The sequence below is a fragment of the Balearica regulorum genome, chromosome 2 (assembly GCF_011004875.1).
Source record: "Balearica regulorum gibbericeps isolate bBalReg1 chromosome 2, bBalReg1.pri, whole genome shotgun sequence".
Classification (NCBI taxonomy): Eukaryota; Metazoa; Chordata; class Aves; order Gruiformes; family Gruidae; genus Balearica; species Balearica regulorum.
Window position 1 is genome coordinate 109,490,607 of NC_046185.1, and position 23,590 is coordinate 109,514,196.

The 23,590-nt window shown below is 36.9% G+C and overlaps 1 protein-coding gene across 8 annotated transcripts in view; it reads right to left on the bottom strand.

Annotated features, from left to right (window-relative positions):
• Nucleotides 1-23,590, bottom strand: part of EZH2 (enhancer of zeste 2 polycomb repressive complex 2 subunit) — a 51,096-nt gene that overhangs the window by 12,108 nt on the left and 15,398 nt on the right. For 3 of the 8 annotated variants that reach the window (XM_075745290.1, XM_075745286.1, XM_075745287.1), the window contains 9 exons: nt 16,815-16,938; nt 16,143-16,271; nt 13,167-13,283; nt 11,646-11,784; nt 9,452-9,595; nt 8,794-8,896; nt 8,035-8,198; nt 1,563-1,654; nt 357-597 (listed from right to left, as the gene is read on the bottom strand). In XM_075745290.1, the coding sequence (XP_075601405.1) occupies nt 357-597; nt 1,563-1,654; nt 8,035-8,198; nt 8,794-8,896; nt 9,452-9,595; nt 11,646-11,784; nt 13,167-13,283; nt 16,143-16,271; nt 16,815-16,931 (1,246 nt within the window). In that variant the 5' untranslated portion in view covers nt 16,932-16,938. Of the gene's footprint in view, nt 1-356; nt 598-1,562; nt 1,655-8,034; nt 8,199-8,793; nt 8,897-9,451; nt 9,596-11,645; nt 11,785-13,166; nt 13,284-16,142; nt 16,272-16,814; nt 16,939-18,458; nt 18,545-23,590 lie in introns of those variants that run through there. The other 5 variants (XM_075745288.1, XM_010300324.2, XM_075745285.1 and 2 more) reach the window with 5 other exon arrangements.

Here is a 23,590-nt window from a genome sequence, read left to right on the forward strand (position 1 = left end):
AAGTTGTTAACTGTGGTTAAAAATATCCCAGGTTGTTGTTGTGCTTTCCTAATCTAAGTGTCACAACAAAACAGCACTTTTCACATACCTCTTAAAAATTAGGTAACAGTAGCTACTGAAATTATGCAATCTCACCTCTATACATAAATCAAGACAATCTGGAAATTTTCTTGAAGGGTTCAATTTGATTAAACTCATATTATTACTCTGTCTTTTCACTCAGTTCCATGCATTCCAAATACATGGTTTCTAGGATCATGTGGCTCAACTTTTTGGGGGTTTTTTTGGTGGTTTTTTTTTTTTAATCCTCTCAAGCACTGTAGCTAATTGAATAAAGAAGCATCAACTAGCCTTACCAGAGGAACTGGATGTTTCATCTTTCTTTTCTTCTTCTTCTTTATCATTGTTTTCTCCTCCAGTTTCAGTTCCAGCTTCTCTATCACTATCTGTGTCTTTTGATTCCAATACGTTTATTGTCGGCGTGCTGGGTCTGCTGGTGTTGTTTGGAAGTCTTCCCCTTCGGCGGCCACCTGGGCGCTTTGGTGGTGTCTTTATACGCTCAGCGGTCAAGGCAGCTGCAAACTCCTTTGCACCTTCCTAAACACAAAACATTGCAATTTTCAGTAAAAGAATTAACAAGTATTTTCTGTGGTCAGGGATTGGGGGAGAACACGTGCTACTTGCATACTGTATAACTTTGCATTATTCTACAAATTCATTGTGTACACACAAATTCCAGTTAAATCTGCTCTAACCATGAACATAAATACTTTTGATGCTATCATGAAAAAAGTCTACATTTACAAAGTCCTTTGTCAGTATTTCAGTTCCACTTTCATTTTGGCTGCCAAGTGAAAAATAATTCAATAGTAAATTTCTATTTTCCTAGACGACAGAAAAAAAATGAGAATTTCCCACAGAGACTCCTGTTCAAAATACAGGAACTCTTCTTGCACATGAGTTCTGCATTTTTAAAAATGTAATTACTGGTAATTTGTTTTCTAGTGCAAAGGGGTATGACAATGCATAGCAAGTTTTTAGATTGGAAAATTACGTGGTTTCTCATACTAAAAAATTTAGAGGAAGTATGAGAGAAGTTTGAAATTATATTACTAAGGATTTCACCTTACTAATTTCCAACCTGTTGTTTCTTATGAGCATAAATACTGGATGGAATCCACCTTTGGCAAATTAAAAAAAGCTTTATAATTTGTAGTTGTGATAAAACTTCTGAAAGAGCTATATTTGTAAGACCCAGTTCTTTGACTAGATTGGACAAAATAGCAGCAACACATTATTAGGAGGTAATAATCTTTCTTCCCTACAAATATCTCAGGATACATCTAATAGAGCTAAAAAAAAATATTCCTATTTAGACTTTCATTTGATGATTGGAAGTTAACGCTTTCTTTTGCACAAACTGGAGATAATATACTTGACTGCAAGTGGCCCACAAGTACACACGCTATCATAGATCCAGCATGTCCTTACACTAAGTGCAGCTTGCTATACTGCAGCTAGCACTAGCATTTAATGAATTCAAACACATGAAATTATCTTACCAGATGTTGATAACAGTGCGGCCCACAAGGCTTATTATCTAATGCTGTTTCTGTATTCTTTCGTTTATAAGTATTAGGAGTTGCATGGAATGCTGTTGAATCAAAACATCGCATTTGTAAGTTTTAATATAAAAAAATACATTAAATATCTAACCTCAAACAGTATCGAACACACAAGGCTTACCAAGACTTTACTGAAACCAGAGTGAAAATGATAAGAAATGGGAAAAAACCCACAAAATAAACCCCATCTAGTGACATTTGACTTACCACTTAAATACACAGAGACAGCACATAGCTATTCACATATACCTGTTGACATCAGTGGAGACAATCATCACATTTGCGTCATGTATCAAGGAAGACTTGCTATATCTCCCCAACAGACAGACAGATTTTACTTCCATAACCATGTTAAACAGATTTATTCAGGGCTTCTCCTATTAATGCATGGTCATCTCTTAATCCATAAGATTCAGGTCTTCAGTATCTATCTTGCAAAAAATCCAACCCCACACACTTTGGAAAGGTGATGGACCCACTCACTTTTCATTTTTGTTAGTGAGAAGGACACATAAGCATTTTTACCCTATTAGTTTGTCAGCACTCCAACTAAGCTGACAGGGGATAAGAGTTCAGTTCCTATATCCCAGCTGCAGGGTAAAAATCAGTTAGCATCGTACAGTCACTATGGATCAGAACAACCACAGTCAAGTTTGCAACTTGCAGAGAAGTGTCTGCTTATGTATCTGATGGACTCTGTATAACTCTGTATAAGTTGCAGAATGGTGACTCAGAATGGAGCAGAACTGGGTACGTTACAGATGCAACATGAGCACCCTTGTAACAGGATGGCAGAGGTTCCTACACCTTCCCTTTGCCAGAGCTCATCTCTACCAGCCCTCCCCTCATGCAATCCCTGCAGGATGTTTTCAGGGAGACTGACTTTCCTGGTTTTGCTCGAAGTCTTGTGAACTCTTCTGTATCCCTTATTTAAAGGAAGCCTGGAAAACCTGCAGGTAGACTCTCATCAGAACTCATATATTCACATTCCCAAAATTATATTAGGAGCTTTTTTAAGTATCATCCTTAGTTTTCTGCAATTCTCTCTCCTCCATACTCAAGGAATGATTTTTTTTTTGTTTTCATAGATAGATATCAATAAATAATTTTTCCCCCTAAATGTGTTAACACTGACATACACAACTGCAAGGAACAGAAATGGAGAATGCACTCAAGTTTAAAAAAAGAGAAAAAAAAAGAAAAGAGAGGAAATAGAAGACTATTCATTCGGTGCTAGCTGTCTGTTTCCTAATGCTCCATGAAAGCCTGCAAATGACGCCCATCTGAAAATGCATGATTCCCAAGCACTGTAAAAGCACTTATGCTGCAGTTTTACCACAGTTGCAGTTAAGCAACAGTTAGTTCAGTTTTTCAACACTCAGTGAATAAAAAGTACTAATGTTCAAACTGAAAGAAAAAATCCCTCCCCTCTTACCCTTATTAATCCATAAGGGCTGTTCCATACCACCACCACACACATCTTTCTCCTTCAATAAGCCACCACCACAGGCTTTGCTACTCATCTTATTTCCAGATTGTGCATGAGACTTCTCTTTATAATAGTCCACTATGGTTTCAAGATTGAACTTTTAAAAAGCAGTTCCTTCCCTTTTGAAGAATGTGGGCAGAGCTCACATATGTGTCTTCACAAAGTTTTTTTAAAAACAAATCTCATTTCAGTGATTTGGTTTGCAGCATAGCTCCACGAGCACTTGTTTTGGCACCAGTGGGGAGGGAGACCAGTGGTGGTGAGCACTTCTTAAGAGAGCTTCTCTGATGAAACCACTCCATCTTGGAACCATCACTTCATGCTCCCCTCCAATAAGGGAAGGTGTGCTGGAAATCAAATCATAAATTCTATAATGTTATGCCTCTATTAATGACAGCAGCACATGGGAACCTCAGGCTTTCTTAAAGAGGTATAAACAATAACAATATCACTAATTAAACATTGCATCACTTTCTCCGGAGAAATATATTACATTTTATAAATTTGGAAACACAAAAAAGCTTCAGTTTTCCACATACAGACATATAGATATGTAAAAATTATTTACAAGCAAGTGTAGGAATGTAATTTATGCATATTGTTGCTATTAGCACTCTTTCTTCCCCCACATTCCCGTTAAAAGCTTTTATGTGGTATGTCACTTCTTAGATGTTTCACATATCATAGAATCATATCCTTGAAGTGTTCATACATTCTGTAGGTAAAATATGTTAAATAACAAAGAAACCTTCCAATTTAATGTGAAGTTATTCCATCTTTTTCCAGCTTTTAAGAAACAATGAGATGATGGGAGCCCCTCACCCAAAAGTGGAGGGAAAAAAACCCACAATTTTCAACACTGCATCTTCAAATTTGCACAGTACACCATTTCATTGATTCAGGGGGGTTTTTTCCACATAACTGTTTTACCCTTTCTTCATACCACAGGGAAAATTATTTTGCAACAATGCAAAACAACAGAAAAACATTTGCAAGCCATGATCCATATCAGACTGCTGCAATGTGCAGAAATCAAAATGATTCTTTTTCATGTCATTTGCAGATGCAAACATTTCTCTCAAGTTCATTTGTGCAAGGTCCTAAAAGGAGTGTCTACTTTTTTAAAAAATTGTTTTACTTTGGACAATGAAGAAATGTTTAGTTTGTAATGCAGTGAAACAAATCAATGTTGGACTTTTTAAATCTGCAAGGCCTCAAAAATACATCTGATACTTTAATATTAGAATCATATCTTGTATTACACTATTTCAAAAAACACCCAACATAGTATAGTACTAATAACTAAAGTCAGAATCTACTACCTCTGTCGTGAGGTATTTTTTGGAAAGCTCGTTACAAAGAAAGGACCCAGGACGAGAATAAAACTGTTCGTATAGCTGTATTACGAATCTTGCACATAGTAGTAGTAATTTATTTTTTTTTCTAAAATAAATCAAAGACAACTTTGCAGAATTTCCTAAATAACTAAACGCTATTTCTTCAATAATTTCCTTAAGAAAGTCATTCTAAAACTGCTTCACTGAGCATGTGTTCTGTCTTTGAGATTAATAACCTGTCTTCATCCCCAATGGGCCCAATTCTCATATTTTTCATAATGTGAAAGTACACAGGCAACAGGTTAGCCTGAAATGTACATTTGCTTCACAGTCAAGCTATTCGGGAAATTCTCCCTACCTGATATTTTTCCTTCTTCTAAATTCTTTGTTAGTCCAGACATTTAGGCATAATTCCTTGCTGTCAGCAAATGAAGTCGGTACACAAGTTTTTTCAGTAATGTCATCACCTGCACATAAAGGGATTGCCAGGTCGTCAAGGGGACTTGACACGTTAAAAATCTAATGATAACTTTTCCAATATTTAACTCAAATGCTCTAGAACAAAGATTTGAAACTCCATAAAGCAAAGCTAATCTTAACAAAAATGGAATCTAAGAGGGGGAATTACAAAAATCAAAACCAGACCTAATAGATTTCCTGTATTTTTTTAATTCTCTATGCCTTCTCCAGAGATTTACGCCTTTCAAAGTACAAATCTGATCACTGTAGCCCACCATGTTAGCAAAGTAATTCATTAAAAATGTCATCTGCAGAAGTCAGGACATCATCCTTCAGTGTTTGGCAATTGCATGAAGTGGAATGTAGGGGCAACTGATTAGGGTGCTAGTAGAAATGTAATCAACTTTTTAAAAAAGTTAAATTGTTGCAGAGACACTTAAAATTGCTAGTGCAGCCTTCCAATAAACAGAGTAGTCTTTTTTTTTTTTTTTTTTTTTTTTACAAGTTACTTATTCCCAGCAATGAATTTTGACCAACAGACTTAAAATTTCGCAGAAAGCAAGGAGGTCATACAACTGAGTCTCAGTTTTTAAGAGAGAAATTCCTAGCTCTAGACAGACACGCAGACAGACACACAGACAGAAAACAGACCTCTTTCTTTGGTGTTACTACAGACAAAACCAGAAGGAAGCAATGCATCCAAAGCAGTGACCAGTCATTGTAGAAGCAGGATTTGCATACGTCTTCAGGGAATGGTGACTGAAGCATCAGTTTACCACATTCAGTGACCAGTCTGGAGGCTATATAGTGAATGTGTAAATAGAGTTTCAAGAGATCTCTTTGCAAAGATCAAGTATCAAATATATTATCATCAGTGAGAATGCATGTGCTGCATAAGCTGTCATGAAGAGCATTATCATAACTAGTAATTTCACACTCCATCTTGACACAAAGGTACATCTTGAATGCCTCCACAGTGAAAGTGTTATTCTTCCTTCTTTCTGCTATGGCCCTGAAAACCTAAAGAGACTAGTTTGGGCCTTTTTAAGTACAAGGCATGGTTTAAAATGAAGCCTTGGACATACACCACTTTGGAAAGAATACTGACTTAAGGGACCTATCAAAAATCACCAGCAACAAGAACTCAGACAATCTTTTAGCATAAAGACTTGATCTTCCATCTGAAGGTTATGAACACAGAGAATGGGGGCACAACACTTTCGGCTTAAAGGATGCTGCTATTGAGAGCTGAGATCCTTCAGCCGATCAGTGCCGTGACTCTTTACTTTGTCATTAGCCGAATCTGGCACTTAATAACATGTCAAAATAAACACCACCATGAACCTGTCCTTCACAGCAGTAAAAGAAAAGAAGTCTCACATCATTGGTGCCTCAAAACTGTGGACTGGTAACACCAGGCTCCCCAGAGTAGTAGGTACCAAAATGTGGTCCGTGGATCCTTTCAGTTCTACTTCTAGCAATCTGCAAAAATAACTACGAAAGGCAAATCTATATAAACTATGTAAGTAATCAAATGTATGTGTATTTTAGAGGAGCCCGTATCTTCCCTGGAAAACTCCTATGAATCTATAAAATTAGTGAGAAAAATGTCCTGAAACCAATGCTGCAGAAGTACCTAAATTCTTCTGCGGTGCTACTGGAAAAAGTTTGTTCTCACTATGTCTGAGCAATGCTTTCTTGTTGACTTAAAAACCAAAATCCTTTTGAAGAAGTAAAACTAGGCTGGCATTCAATCTCCCTGCTAGACTACTGAGAGTGTCAAGAACTCGCAAAACCACTGCCAGGCAAATGGATTTGCCAAGAGGTAGTATACAGCTTCACTTCCCTGTCCTATGGACTAAAGCTGCACACAGCACTTCTTGAGATGAGACATCCAGGCAACTAAGATATTTCTAAACAAAACCTGCAGCTTCATAGAACATGCCATGTTGAAGCTGGCTGGACAAGGCAGCAGCTATACCTCCAGAAACTTACTGTTCTTAAACATTATTAAGAAGTAAAAGCTTCTTTATTTGTATTTTCAAGAAAGACCAGCCAACAGAATGCAAGGAGAAAGTGAAACTAACAGACCTAACTCCAAAAGCCACAAATACTAAAGAAACTAGAAACAGGAAAAGCTTCCTCCACCATCTGAGAACTCCAGTTCTCCCTCAAACTGAAAGGCAAACTAAGAGATACTAAAAAGCAGCAGTACTGTGTAAAGCCTTCAGTGTGAAGCACAAATACAGCATGTGTGCTGGATGAGGAGCTGCTGAAACAGCACAAAGATTTCCAAATGAACATGCACGCACACTCACAGTGGGACATGCAAATGAACAGTTAAGTCAAAAGAGAAAATTTAAAATAGAGGGCATCATAGTATTCAACTACAAGTCAAAACCAATTAATATTTGACTGTTAGGTTCCCCCTTTATATTTGACTCCATTCTCAGAGAAAGAATTGTCTCAAGTAGCACTTCAGAACCTCTCTTATTCTTCACACGTTCCAAACGAAAACTAACATTGTTGCTAATGTTCTTGTTAAATCCTTCCCCCAAAAGAATGGGGCAAAATGAAAGCAATTCAGTGGAAAGGGTATCACAGTTTCTAAAACTCAACAGTCTGAATCAACTCTTCTTCAAATCACTAGGTACAAGTAAAGTGGCTAGAAAGTAACCTGGGAGAATAAAAGATAAAACTGTTCACGGATATTCATTCTCTCTGCCGGAAAATGAAGCAAATCTGATAAATAACCAGGTATTTTTATGGAGAAATATATTCCATTCTCCATGCACAAACTGAGAAAAAGTCTAGCACAGAAACAGTAGGAGAAAACAACATAGTTTTCTGAAGACTATAAATAGAGAAGTAATGTTACAGGTTGGGCCAAGCCAGGAATTCTGAACTTCTACCTCAAACAGGTGCATTCCAATTTTTGAGATACAGTTTTCACTGCAAAATGATGCCAACATGGACAGGTTATTTTCATAAACTTTAGTGATATTACTTCTTCTATTTTTTTCTTCTCTTTCCTTCCTCCTGAATTGCATCTTATGGTACTTTTAAGTTTCCTGACTTGCAAAAAAAAATAAGAGATATACAAGGACACTGTAATTGTACTTACGATGTAAGAAGCAATCATATTTAAAACAGCGTCTACAGAAGAGTGTGTGAAAAGAGTGCAGGCTTTGCTCCCTCTGAACAGATTTAGCATTTGGTCCATCTATGTTTGGTGTGCATTCAGGAGGAAGAGCTCCAGGAAGCTGCTGCTCAGTGAGTTCTTTGTACCTTAAAAGAAAAATAGAATTTATTTATTCAGTATACTAAAATTTAAAAGAGTACGTTTTGATTCCAGTACCACTCTGCATTTTCAGTGACAAATTAAAAAAATAATATTAAGAAATATGTACCAGCTAAAAAGGTCATTCTGTCAGTGATATGACAAGTTATTAATTCCATGCTCATTAATACAAATATAAAATTGGCTAGGAAAGAATGCATTTATTTTCTAGATCATCATCTCTTCATATATATATACTACTCACTATTACTCATTAACTCCAAAAAGGAGGCAGCTTTTTTTTTTTTTTTTTAAACAGAAGCTTTTATTTTACCACCTCAAAAAACAACATGGATTATTAAACACATGCAAGCACCCACTTTTCAATAGTTTGAAAGGATGGCTAATAAACATCTCCGTATTGTTTGACTCAGTTGGTGGGAACAGCCAATTCCCTTCAAGTATCACTTGCAGAAGTTACACAACTGCCACAGAACCTAGCTGCAAGGGGGACCATTCCTAATCAACAAATATTTAATGACATCAAGGAATCTTTGTTTCATAAAGCAACTCAGCAATATATCCTAAGAAATACTTTCTTACTTCTCTTTCAATTCTTCTGCTGTACCCTTGTCTGGAAACATTGAGGAAATGGCTTCAAATATCTTGTCAGAAGGAAATCTCCGAGGTGGCTGGCTTGCTTTCTCTGTCAAAGAAGAAAAAAAATTGAAAAACAAAATATTATGTATCTGCTCCTTTGCTACTTCAAGGAGGTGTTCAGAGAAAGGGAGACTTCACCAAAATCTTAATTAAAAAAAAGAAGCAAAAAAGGTTTTAATTTCTAAATTGCATACAACTTAAACTGAACTAAGTGATCTTTCCTGCTGAGACAACTCTACTAGTAAAATTTGGAGAAACCATTATTTCACCAGCAGATGGAGATGGCAATTCAGAACTCTGCTTACTTTAGAATAATGATATTTCATTTTCTGAAGAGTCCAAAGCATTTATTAAGACAGATACCTGACTGATTTTTGGTGCATTTGACTGTTTCAGTAAGCAGATAAAGAAAAATTGGCAAAAGTACCCTTTGTAGTATTGTCTGTACAAAACTTGAGCTAAATGGCAAAGGAAATGATGAAGAAAATGATGCTACTTTAGACATGAAAACTATCCAGTAGAAGGGTTTTAACAAATTTATGGAGTGATTAAAGAAAAGGGTTTTTTGGTTTTAATTTTTAAAGTCTGCAGACAGACCTACCCATCCTGTTACCTTCCCGATCTTTTTGCTTGTCATCTCTTTCATCAGGATTGTCATCTCCATCATCATCATCTTCATCATCACTATATTGACCGAGTGCATTGACCAGCTCAACAAATATTTCATCGTTGATAAATCCACATTCTGAAATTCAGCAAAATTGGGAGTGAGCAGAAAAGCACAAGGCACATATGAAGTATTTTTAATTCTCCCTACACTTGAATTAAATTATGGCAAATGCTGTAAATTACGAAAAACAATTTTTTATTTTTTCTGCTCTTAGTTTCAAGGTGCAAACTGAGAAGAGTTAAAAATACTTAGTATTTATTTCTTAGACTGACAACTGGGAAAGGGAGAAGGAAACTTGTTCAAAATTTTCTTTTCCCAATTCCTTGTGCTTCATACCAGTAGACATAAAGAAATACCCCTTCCTTGGAAGATAAAAAAATTACTTACTAGCTACATTATTTAAGAGAATTTATGCCAGAATCCCAATTCTAACATGGTTGGGTCAAACCAGCCTGGAAATGCATGCAAACAGTCTATGAAGCTATCCTTGGATAGCTAGGAAATCTCCAGAGAGATTTTTTGGTTGGTAGTGCCATAGCATCCACTTCGCCAATATAGACACCACTGGCTGGCAACATGATAAAAAAAGAATACAGTCATATACAGAAAAATTCAAGAGAAAACTGAACGGTATAATGCTGCATATATCTGCTTATTAGCTTATATTCTGCTGTGAAATTCAGAGGGCAGCACAGATAGACAATAAGGCATTTCTGCAGAGAGAAAAATCATAGTTAGCGTTGACAGAGACTGCTGTTATTTTTCAAAAAAAATAACCATGAACTTTGTGGGAACTGTAGTGCTTATCCTTTTAAACCTGGACTGGGGTTGGATGTCAAACTATAACTTGAAGGAAACTAATAGTTTTATTCCTGTGTAGACAATGAAAACAGGCAGGTACTTCATTTAGATGTTTTAAACAGAACTCTTAATATACACACACAGGTTAGTATGAATTTCTCTCCCAAAAGTGCAATTACAGAGCTAGTTTACAATTCTGACTTCTACATGGGAATGCCTCTAGAATTACAGATTCCCACAGCATTTACATTTAATTACAGTCACACAATAATACTAGTTATTGGGAGACTAAAAACGATCTTTTCTACTTTCGATATATAGTTTTGAAGGACCCATAATAACAGCAATTGCTATCATAAGCTTGGGACTCAAGATGGTGAAACAAGATTAACTTCAAAGCTAGACTCATTTAATAATAAATTAAATCAATAATAGAAGACATTTACTAGTAATGTCACCATTTTGACATAACCAGTTCTCTGACAAGGATGTCAGCAATCAGTAAATCTGTAAAAATATCCAAAGGCAAAACCCCATGAAACATTTCATGTTCCTCATGAAATATAAAGGCACCAGCTAAACTGAGGACATTAACAAGACTAGCATAGGACTGAGTAGCATTTATTATTGAATTGCAAGCTTAACCTTCATGAGTGGCATGCAATGTACTCAAAAAAGTACTTGTCTTTCTCAGTCACTCCAGCATTAACAGAATATAATCAGAGACAGATGACATCGCCTGTAGTCCAGCTCCCACACAGAATAAGAGGTAAACCACATCTAAGAATACATATATGTAGTGTACCACCAGAAGGATACATCTTTGCTCCATGAGCTGACTTATAGAAAGGAGGTTTTTCAGTAGCTAATAATTTCCTTAAAGGAAAAAAAAAAAAGCCACAACCAAAACCCACAAGAAGTTATCAAATTGCATTTGCAAGTGTTGTCATTATCAGGGTTTTGCATACTTCTCCTGTCACTTTCTGCTGGGCAGGACACATATATGGACATTACACTATTATATTCCAAAGCTCTGGGCATAAAAACGAAGACCAAGAACTTCTCCAAGTTGCACCTAGGCATTATGATGAATCACTGTATGGTCTAGGGAAAAAGTTAATATATTTAATTTCTCCTTACTACTACTTTAACACTTTGCAGTGTAATGAAAATGCAAAGCAATATATTTAAATAAGGAAGTCTGTCATACTCAGTGTTTACACAATGTAGGGATTCTAGAGATACTACTGTAACAATCAAGCATCAGGGCTTAACAAACAACACTGACAACAATTATTTATGTAGGAAGAATTGATTAGTATACCTGAGTGTTTGGGCTCACCTCTGTCTCCATGCACTTTCCCATCATAATTCTTGATCAGTTCTTCAATAAAGGTACCATCCTGGTCAAGCACTTCATCTCCCATATATGGAATGTTATGTAAAACAGTTTCATCCTCTACCTAGTAACAACAGTTATAATCAAACAATTTTAAATTGCATTTTCAGTTGACCATTTCTGCATTGCTGTTCTCACAATCTACAAGCATCTAGCTATTACAGTTAACTAACTGGCTTCGATGCTTTAACACATTTACCATTAACCAGATAAATAAAACAAAACCCTCATCTTTGTTCAGCGATTTTTTGCACTAGTGGTGACTGGCTCAACATACTGACACTAGCTCCTAACATGAGGGTTAGCAGGGTGTTTCCACAAAGCTTCTACTATTCAAACACAGTAAGCTACCTAGCTTTGGGAAGCTTGCATTTGATAAGTTCATTCTCCATTCCTTGGTTCTCTTCCACAGTAATGTGCAACGGAAACCACCCCTTTATTGCTTTGCCAGAGATAAGAAAATACGATACAAAAGGACTCTAAATTCAAGTTGTCTAAACAGCAAGCACAAAAACATGCCTCACAATTTAATCTGAACTCCACTGTCTGGTTGGGGTTTTTTGTCTGCAGATAGACTAAATGCATTAATACTCCCATGTTTTATCAGTACAATTTACAGACCTTAATACTCAGCTGTATCTTTCAATGCTACAGAAGAACCTTCTATTGTTAAGCAAATAAATGTAAACTTTCCTGATGATCATGATTCTGCAGCAGTGCAAAATATCCAAACATTGATGAATTGAAAGCAAGTAGAAAAATGTGTGGAAGAACTCTGTCCATATACTAATAAAAATGATTATTGAAATCACTTTGCTACAATTATTATCATAATAACCAGTCAGCAAAGGTGATCACATACAAAATGATGTGACAAAGATTTGTAATAAGCTAAGCTTTACAAATAAGTGAAATACCTACATCAGAAATCTAATGTATAGCTTCTGCATACAATGAAGCTAATCAGAAGAAAAGGCTATATTCAGTTGCTATATAAGAATGACCATTATGTGGGGAGATTATTTCAGGATTAAGTTCTCTTTATTCCATAAGAATTACTATTCTGCTACAGGTCCATTGGTTGATTGTCTTACATAAAGACATTCATATCCCTCAGAAAAAATTTCTCATTACACTAATTATATACTTTCAAATAAATCTACATTTGTTAAATGCCATACAATTGGTCACCTGAATTAAATAAACTTAGAGTCTCCTTACATCAAGGTTTTAGAGATACTTCACTGAGGACAGAGGTTTAGTTTGCAAAGTTACTTTTTTATTTTATTTTATTTGGGGGACCCTATTTCTGATTATTACTGCCTTAATACCAATACCAAAAAGATAGAGAGGGTAACTGGCAACAGATATTTGCTGGTTTATTTCTAAAATTAAAGCCTCCCTTTTCTCCATACATTTTTCCTCCCAGCACTTTTTTAAGCTTACCATAAAATTCTGTTGAAGGGGAGACCAAGAATACATAATAGGCACAGAAGCAACAGCATTGAGAGTCTTCAGTGGGATGACTTGTTTTGGAAAATCTATGTCACTGGTAACAGAGCACTGAAATAAGAGGTTGAAGTTACACTTACATAGCAACATCAGAAACAAAAAGAAAGGGAAAAAAAAAATCACAGGAGAACACTCTACAATGCACAAAATTCAAAGTGTTAATCAAAATTAGCCATATCAGCCTTTAAAAAATGCATCACATTTTTAGGGCATAACAGGTTTAGCAGGGAAAAAGAAGCAATAATTATTTCTATGCCAATACCTTTGCTAACAGATCACGACGGGTTTTTTTCACTTAATAATAAGTGGTTACAGTAATATTTTACTCAGACTATTTAACCTACTATACAAATTGTGTTTGTTATCTCAAAACAGATTTAGTACCTGTTGCTGCTACACTGATTATTATTCAAGCCATCAGAGAGGCAACTGAATTCCCCTGGCTTCAGATCAATACACTGCAGAAATCATGTACTTATGTTAAAAAATAAAATAAAATTTTACTTTAATGCCAGCAAGACATCTTATGGAAATAAATATGTATTGTTAATTCCTGCTCTGTTTCCCCGTAATTGTCTGTTTATCTTTACCGTACCCCTCAAGCTTTTGATTATGCTCACAGCTTACAACAGAAAAATGAAAGTTAAGTCTTAATATACAACTCCAGGCATGCTGATGAGTTTTTCCAGCTACAGGACTGTTTGGTTTTTTTTTTTGAGATTCAGAAGTTTATGTAGCCTCCAAAAGATAAACATGCCATAGCAATATGGACAACTTCTAGGTATTCTTGCATCTATTCAACAGTTAATAGACACCAATCAACTTTTCTCAAATACTTGGACAGCAGTATGAAGAACTCTGAAAAAAGTTACAAACAAAACCAGACAGGAACATACAAAGCTAGGGAAAGTACAAAGAGGATTTGGAGGTAGGTAAAACAAAGTTTAGAACAGCTATCATAGCTACCTGAAAGGAAAAAAGGAAGTGGAGACAAAAGATCTTTCTCCTTTCCAGAAGGGAAAGATGAACAGAGCTTCACATTTCTAAAGAAATACACAAAGTAATGTAACAAACAGTATACAGAGACAGTACCCCGGTAGAATGACACAAGCCAGATCTATGTATTTTCTTTTTAATCTGTAGCAAATAAAATAAGATTTCTGCTGTGTACAATCAATACTCGAGACACTGTCCTATGCCAGTGCTTTATTCCCATTTCACGTTAATGTTTAATTTTCTAGCTAGCAGCCATCTAGCATATTTTTCATGTATTTTTAAAGAAAAATACAAGAGTAAAAAAATAATTACTTATCTTTGGAACTAGAAAGCTCAGGCTGACAAATGAGCTATGTCAAAATGACTCAAAGCGTTTGGTACTAACTCTCAGTTATGTTGTCCCATTGTTTTGGTATGGAACTCAGCTTAATGTTTATTAGGCTAGCACAGGACATGTTATGGTCTCTGGTTGATGTTGACTGGATTAACTGTTGGAGAAAACCTGTGTCACCAGAAATGCCCTGCAGTCTTCACCAAACACATGAAGGCTCTCACAAAACCTTTTCATCAGGTCAGTCACTAAACTTCTAGCCAGTGTCCTACACAAGTCTGAAAAAATTCAGCATCATAAGAAAAAAGATTTTAAAGTAATCTTTTTAAAACCTCCACCATTTCTTTGTCTCACTTTTCTCACTATAAATTATGGCAATCTTAAATCAAGCATTAGAGTTCTGATTCATGAGACAGAGACTGGATTTGAATGCAGTAATTAGTGTGCTCTATCAACTTAGGCAGAAAATCAACATAAAAGAATAGTGAATCAAGCTAAAATAAAATAATGGTGAGGAATGATCGTGATCTTTTACTAAGAAACAAAAGTGAAAATCAGGCGTCAACTATTATCAGAAGTTCTGATCCTACAGTGCCATATAATAAGTATAGAACTGCATGTAATTGCATATTAAATCACATTTAAAAGAAAACACTCAGGCAAAGGTCCTTGCCTGTTTGCATTTGAACATGCATGCATGTGAATGCCCCTGTGACACACATGACCCCGGTTCCCCACTAAAATTTTAGGAAAAGGAAAACCTGACAAATTTCCTTGAAGAGAAAGTGTTTGTTTTGTTTAACCTATTCACAGTAAAGTCTTTTTGTTTGCATCCTACTGAACATGAGTTAGCTTTTCAGATTATTACACAAGAAACATCTTTAAACTGGCTAACTTTGGAGAAGTGCCTAAAAAGCAATTGAGAAAGAAGATAAATTAACCCGGGCTCAATACAGAAAGCTAGAGTAGGCTTAAACCACTGTTCGAGCTACCAACACAAAAGCCAGTTTAGATGCTCAAATTGCATCACAATCATGGAAGTGTTTTTCACAAATTTAGCATCCAGTCTGCTTGTGCAACACAAGGGTGCATGAACTCAACCAAGTCCTTTTAGAACCTCTGTGGTTAAATTATTTCAATTAATATAAAGAAGATTTTGTCAAGTGGGCATGTTCACAGCTTTCATGTGCTTCAACTCAGTAAGAACCAAAGTAACTACTCATTTATACCACCGGGAGTCAACTCCAAGAGGAGTAAGATTAAACTCCCGATATCAGTGAGACAAAATGGTTTGATTAAAGGATGCTGAGGTATGATCCAAGCATTAGCAGAAATAAAGGACTTTCACTTTTGTGTGTTGTTGAAAGCTAGGTAGCCTGCTACATATCTATTGCTTTCTAGAAGTCATACGATCAAAGTAGATAATAAATAAATTCTTTAAGAGAGTCATATGAAAAATATTTAGCTGCCAAGTCATACTGGGGGGGGGGGGGGGGGGGGAAGAACAGCCAACTTTCCAGTAATAAAACAAAAACGTGCTAACAACCTTGTAAGTGGAATTACCACAACACATGTTAACCAACCTCCCTGGTCCCGCGCAATGAGCTCACAGAAGTCATGATGTGAACTGGCTGTATCCTACGTTGTTTCCATTCTTGATTTAAGATTTCAGTTCTTTCCAGTATCTTCTGACGATTAGAATTAAACATACTCTAAAAATTAATCACAATTGTAAACATTACAAATAATCACTCTAAATTCACCTGCTAGCATTTTAAGGCATTATAACATTTACTAGAAAAATAAACAAAAATCAGACAGGATTAAAAAAAAAAAAAAAAAAAAAAACAGATGCTCAAAACTCAACCAGCCAAACTTTGTTTAAATATCAGTGAGGCTCAATATAGTTCATTATCCCTTTCTTTGACCCAAATCATGTTCTCATGTTTACAGATTCAGAGGGTTAGCATAGAATTAAATTCTAAATGGAATTATAAAGAGTATGTGGCTAAAGAAGTTGCCATACTTGCTCTCCACAGTCTCTTCTGATACTTAGCATGTCTGATTCAATCACATATAAATGATTCACACCTGTTTATAAGATCACAGAGTTAAGACAAGTTTTCATTATGTTAACAAAGTATTTCATGAAATTGTTATTGCAGGCATTAACTGCAGGACAACTCATATTTCAGAAGAAAAAAAAATCAATTTTTGTATAATTTTTTAAGCAATAGAACCAAAAGATGACATACCTTTACTTCATCTGCACGTCGGAACCTCTTAAGCTGCCTCAGTCTCATATATTCTGATTTCACACGTTTTCGCCAACAAATTGGTCCCTTCTCAGATTTTTTTCCGGTTTGACCCATGATTATCCTACAAGAGACAATGTCATATTAATATATTACCAAATCTGACGCTGCTGCTTACAGAGGAAGTTAAGAGTGAAGTTAGGTAGGATAGAGACATTCCTTTAATACCTTTCATATCCAATTCCTTTAATTCCTTTCAATCAGACACTAGCAATACTATCCCAATCCAACAAAAGAAAAGAAAAAAAACCCAAACCATACTTGTGATATACACCTGAAAACAATCATTTTAATTACAACTCAGTGGGACCATTCACATTTGCTTTAAGCACTTCTAATGCCTCTATACAGAAGAGTACCTAATGGACTTCAAGGGGTGAAGCAGAACAAATCAAGATTCCCACTGCAAAGATGCACACTGGAATCTTTGCAAGCAGTTTTGTAAATTAACTTCTAGACAGCTATGTTCATGGCAGACAAACCTTTCCCTTCTCACAGGAGTGGTCGTCTTCAGTAAGATACCAACTCCTAGAATAGGCTTCTGGAGTTGATTTCAAGTGCAGAGAGGTACCCCAAGTACAGTCCCCCTAACCCAGCTACTCAAATGCCAGAAGTTCTAGAAATTCAGACATAAAGAGTTTTGAAACAGTCAGAATAAGAGACCTTGCTCTTTTCTCAAGTATTGTACAAAACCCCAAACTGTCCAGCTGACTGCAAACAGCACAGATTCCACTTTTACTGATCACCATCCTAGTTCCAAATGCTTCATTTTTATGTTACAGGACTGTTGGCAATTAAGTTGTATTTTTACATTACAATCCAAATGCGTTGCTGGAATATGCCAATCTGCTCAGCATTTTCAAAAATCAAGGACCATATGCTGAGACGATGTTGGCAATGACTATTTTGACAGCATCCTGAAACAAAATCACTACATTGAAGACTGGCTTCCTCTCAAGAGTTGCACTGTAACAACCTACAGTATTTCACTGAATAGCTCAAAATAGCAGTAACAATAGCCATTGTGGACTGGAAGACTGACATGCCCAAGGTGAATACATTCTCAAACAAGCATAATCAATTTGATCAGAAACAATTCCAGCCCTTCTAATTATCAAGGTAGGTAAACATGAACAGACATGTCTTCTTCAAGCTGGAGTCGAATGCACAGTGCTACCTCCCCTGCCCCACAGTCATGAGTACAATTTTATCCAAGTTATTGAAAGCTCTTTGCTGGTGTAGGCAGAGCTCTATTTTCAGCAGTTTTGTACAGGTCAGATTTGAGTTCTATCAGGCTTTATGATGATGGGGGAGGAATCAATACAGAATCTGTTTATTCTCAATACTACACTTTCATTTACACTGAACACATTTACATTGAACAAAAGGTAATACTCTGAGACCCTGACACCCATTTTTATGCAAGACAATAAATTATATTTTGTGAGAAAAATTGTTGTTTTTTTAGATTTAGAATGAAAACGAATCAACAAATGGCAGAATTGCCAACCCAAATCAGGGGAAATATCCTGTGAGAAAAAAGGTAAAGTGTATAAATTAAGTTTCACATAATGCCTGAAGCACCTGACTAGACAGAGGGGAAGAATGGAGAACCATCAGAGGGAGGTAAATCTAGAGCAAAGTGCCAAAACACAGTTGCTCTGCTTCCACGCCTCAAGGCAGCAAGCGGAATCCACCTGTATCTTGTTTGCCACAACACCAGTGGTTACAAGAGAAAGAGATAAAAAATAAAATAATTTAAAAAAATATCCTGGACCATTCATGTTAGAGCATGGTAAAGACAATCAGTGATTCAAAGTGCACTATGATATTGATTAGAGAACAACATAAAAGCATTATGAAGTACAGAAAATGCATTGTATTGTATGCTAAACTAAGCAAAGCAAAAATATGGAAAAACATCCCATTAACTGGAAATAAATTACACACAGAAAAAGTATCATTAATTAACAGAAAGACAGAATCTCAGTTTAAGTAATACAGAACATCAAAATCACTTCAGTTATGGTTTAGCCAAAACACATGGAAAAAGTACTAATGAATTCAAAAGATACATGAAAGCTCAGCTGACAATACTTAAGTAGCATATCCCATAAAAACAAAACCCAGATTATATTTATGTACTCTAATACTGCATCAACCACAGCCTTTCTTATTCTAGTTTCCTGGAGAATAAGAAATGACTCTGGCTTAAAAAAAGCTTTCTTAGCTAAAATTAAATTACCAGATAAGCCCTGCTCATCAAAAGCAGACTTATATGGAAATCATATTTAATTAGATTTAAAATAACAACAAAACAAATAAAACACAACAGAATTCCCATTGTTCTTTCATACAACTGAAATACAGCCCCCAAAAGACCCCACGAACAAGGATTTAAGACGTGAGTGAAATATATCCCCATCGAATAAACAAATCCAATCTACTCAGTTTTTCAGTAATGGACATCATCACTACCTGTTGTATTAAAATGGTAACAAGAATAATACTTCACAAGAACATAAATACTTCCTTTTAAAACAGCACAACTTATGCACACTCAGATAAGTCCCATTTGTTTTCAGATGAATGACAAGAACACTCTCCTCCTGCACTAGTTTCAAGTTGCTATCTGGGGCAAAAGATAGACAACAATTTAATGTTCAAGGCACCAAATAACAAATCACAGAAAATGAAAAAATGCATTGTGGTTTATGTCAGGTTAGAGCAAGAAAAAGTTCTTCTAGATAAAGTAATAATGTTTGTGTGCAAGTCAGTGGGATACACGTACTGCGTTAAGTCAAATATGCATAAACAAATTAGAAACAGCCTCTTAAATGGCAAGTCCGTATTAAGAGAAAATGTATTGAGTGGAAAGGAAGCATGTGCCTGTATAGGTTATAGAAAATTATAGCTTGGAAAAAAGCAAAGTGTGGTGCTGGATTGTACAATATTAATTTTGAAAATCCTTGAAATTTTATTAATAAATTCAGATTCTGAGCAGCAGTTTTTCAAACTAAGTGAACCACATTTGTATGTTTCTGAGCAGTTGAACACCACCAAAGTACAGTGGAGTTAACACTTGTACTGCGGTAAGGGGTAATTGTTTTTCTGTCCCTAATCTCAGATGAAGGGGGGGGGAGGTACGGACACGACACACCAAGGCAGGGAGCAGGGCAAGAAGAGCATATTCATAGCAGACAGAGCTAATTCTCACAGTGCAATCAATCCATCACCTTCACATTAGGACTATAGCCAAATGCCACTGACAATTTCTAATGTCAATTCAAAGGCTGCCCCCAAAAAATATGCATTTAAGAAACTAAACCTAAGAAACTGGGATAAGAACTTTCACAGACAAGGACAGCTCATGTTGGGTCAGGGCTAGGGGAGTAAGAAATGAGACAGAAAGATGAACTCTTACAGAAGGGTGCTGGACACTACCTCCATCCCTAAAAGGAAAAGTAATTTTGAGAATTAAAAGACTTCATGGAAACATCAACATAAACTCAATCTCTGAGGCAAATTCAGGATTGTAGATGCTGTCCTCAAGCCTACTCTTGGTCCACTAGTACCTATGTGCAAGAAAAACCTTTCCCAAATCACTTTCTTCCACCATTTCTGCTGTTCATATTCATAAGTATTCCGAGCTGTAACAAACTACACAGTTTCTAATTTGCTAAACTAAAAAAAAAAAAGCCTGTATATTTTTATTAAATTATGTTGCATGGGATTTGCAGCTAGGATTGCAGAGCAAAAAAAGGGAATTTTAAGGTCAATTTGTCAGAACTAGGCAACTTTTCATATAAAGTTTCAGACTATTTTCTACAGTAGCACAAGTGGCATAAGCTAAATCCCATCTGTCTAAGAATAGTTAAGCCTGTCTTAAGAAGACAGCATAATGTTAAACAGTTTCCATTTAATAAAACATGATACTGGATTGTCTTATTGCAATGGTCTGACTCTGAGAGCCCCCAGGACATGTCCCTCTTCTCTGTCCCCATTTCCCCTTCTGAATCCTGCTAGCTGCTTCTATTGTTTTAAAATCTTTTTCTTTCCCATTTTTTCATCTTCTTCATAAGTGTCTACAGAAACCATCTAACTGCTAAAGAGCCTAGTCCTAAGAACTTTTACCCGAAAGAAAGAAACTATGTAGCAGCCAACTCAGTTATTTATGGACAGATTATCTCCAAAATAGATACACAAAAGCAAGCATAATTCTAAAGTAGTTATACTGTTTCTTGATCGTCTCCCAAAGTGCAGAATGACTTCCATGAAGAACCTGAGCTAACCTTGCCAGATCTTACTTGGCATCACACTTATGAGAGAAACCTCACCTTATGTCCCTGCACCTCTTTGCACTGGGAAGCATGGTGAGACATCCCAAGCAATTCCAGTGTCAATCTGGTACAGACACAGACAGATGGATTATCTCATTCCAGACTGGGCAATCACCCCAATACCACAGCAAGCAAGGAGATGAGCATGCCACAATTAAGCCTCTGACACTGTCCCACATGACATCCTTGTCTCTAAATTGGAGAGACATGGATTTAACGGATGGACCACTCGGTGGATAAGGAATTGCTGAACAGTCGCACTCAAAGAGTTGTGGTCAATGGCTCGATGTCCCAGGGGAGATCAGTGACAAGTGGTGTTCCTCAGAGGTCAGTATTGGGACTGGCGCTGTTTAACATCATGGACAGCAGGATTGAGTGCACCCTCAGCAAGTTTGCTGATGACACCACGCTGTGTGGCGTGGTCAACACGCTGGAGGGAAGGGATGCCATCCAGAGGGACCTTGACAGGTTTGAGAGGTGGGCCCATGCAAACCTCATGAAGTTCAACAAGGCCAAGTGCAAGGTCCTGCATGTGGGCTGAGACAATCCCAAGCACAACTACAGGCTTGGTGGAGAATGGATTGAGCACAGTTTTGAGGAGAGGGATCCCTCCCTGGAAGTGTTCCAGGCCAGGCTGGATGGGGCTTTGAGCAACCTGGTCTAGTGGTGGGTGTCCCTGCCCGTGGCAGGGAGGTGGTACTAGATGGTCTTTAAGGTCCCTTCCTTTCTATGATTCTATAAATGCAAAGGCTTAATACCTTGGGTCCAAAGCTGCACTTAACCCAGCCAGCCCTCCTGGAGCACAGCACAATAGCACAGCAGAACTGAAGTGACCCCACAATTCCTATTCCATACATACAGCTGAGCATTGCTACGCTGTGCTCGCCAGCTCTTATACCATCCATATTTTTTGATTACCTGTAATGTTACAGCTACCTAATTCCCTGAGCTGTAGAGTATAGAAGTGGACATTAGATAATTATACTAATGAGAGGACCAATGTAATTCTAAACAGACCACCATCAAGTACAAGAAAAACCACAAAAATAACGCCTTTTTGACCAATAAGGAGTGTGAACTACAGTTTAAGGAACGAGAGATACTGAACCCACCTAAACACTGATTTAAAAAAACCAACAACACATCTACAAGAAAACAAAACCAAACACGTAGCTCTTTTTTTCAGTTTCTATTCATGCTTGCATAACTGGAAATGAAAAACAACAAAAATGGTAGTGTCCCAGAGCATGCACATTTGCATTTTACATAAACTCTGCTGAGCATTTCATAATGAAGTTATGTAGATCATCTGCATTCTTTACATCAGTTTTAAAGAAAATTCATGCCTATAAGCTTAAATCAGCCAACACTTACTTTCAGCAGCCAAAGCGTGTACAATACATCTAGAATTCACGAGAGACAAAGAAGTGTAGAAAAATTTCATCTCAAATTGCTCCTGTTTTGCCTACAGAACATAGAAAGTGCCTTATTTAAAGACAACGTCCTATTTTTCTTTGATCATTTTGGCAATATCCATCAGTGACAGACAAGCACAGAGATAATTCCCTAAATTAGGCAGTCTATTCAAGCAGTCATACTGCTGTCAAAGACTGTATTTAAGCTCCTCTGGCTACCATGCCAAATTTCAAGGAAAAGAAAAAAAAAAATTCTTCAGCAACATTGGCATCTTACAACCATCCCATCCTCCCCAACTCTTTATTCTCACTCCAATAGTGCCCACTGGGCTGCAGCCACTCTTCTCAAAGAGATGCACGGTAAGCTGGATAAAACTGACCAATAAGTAAAAGCTCACTTTTGTGATTGTTTGTTTTCTGAAACACAGATCAGTTTGATGATCCCATCCACAAATGTCGAGAAGAACTTGGGCATGTTGGTTGACGGAAAGCTCAACATGACCTGGCAATGTGCACTTAGCCCAGAAAGCCAACTGTATCCTTGGCTGTGTGAGACCCCACCTGGAGTACTGAGTCCAGCTCTGGGGGCCCCATTACAAGAGAGACATGGAGCTGTTGGAGCAGGTCCTGAGGAGGGCCACGAAGGTGATCAGAGGGCTGGAGCACCTCTCCTATGAGGACAGGCCAAGAGAGTTGGGGGTTGTTCAGCCTGGAGATAAGAAGGCTCTGGGGAGATCTTACAGCAGCCTTCCAGTACCTAAACAAGGCCCACAGGAAAGATGGAGAGGGATCATTTACAAAGGCATGTAGTGATAGGACTGGGGGTAATGGCCATCAGCTGAAGGAGGGTAGATTTAGATTAGGTATTAGGGGGTTTGAAACAAGATGATCCCTTCCAACCCAAGCCATTCTATGATTTCTGTGCATGACTGTAACGCAGAAAGGATTTTTTAGGAACTCA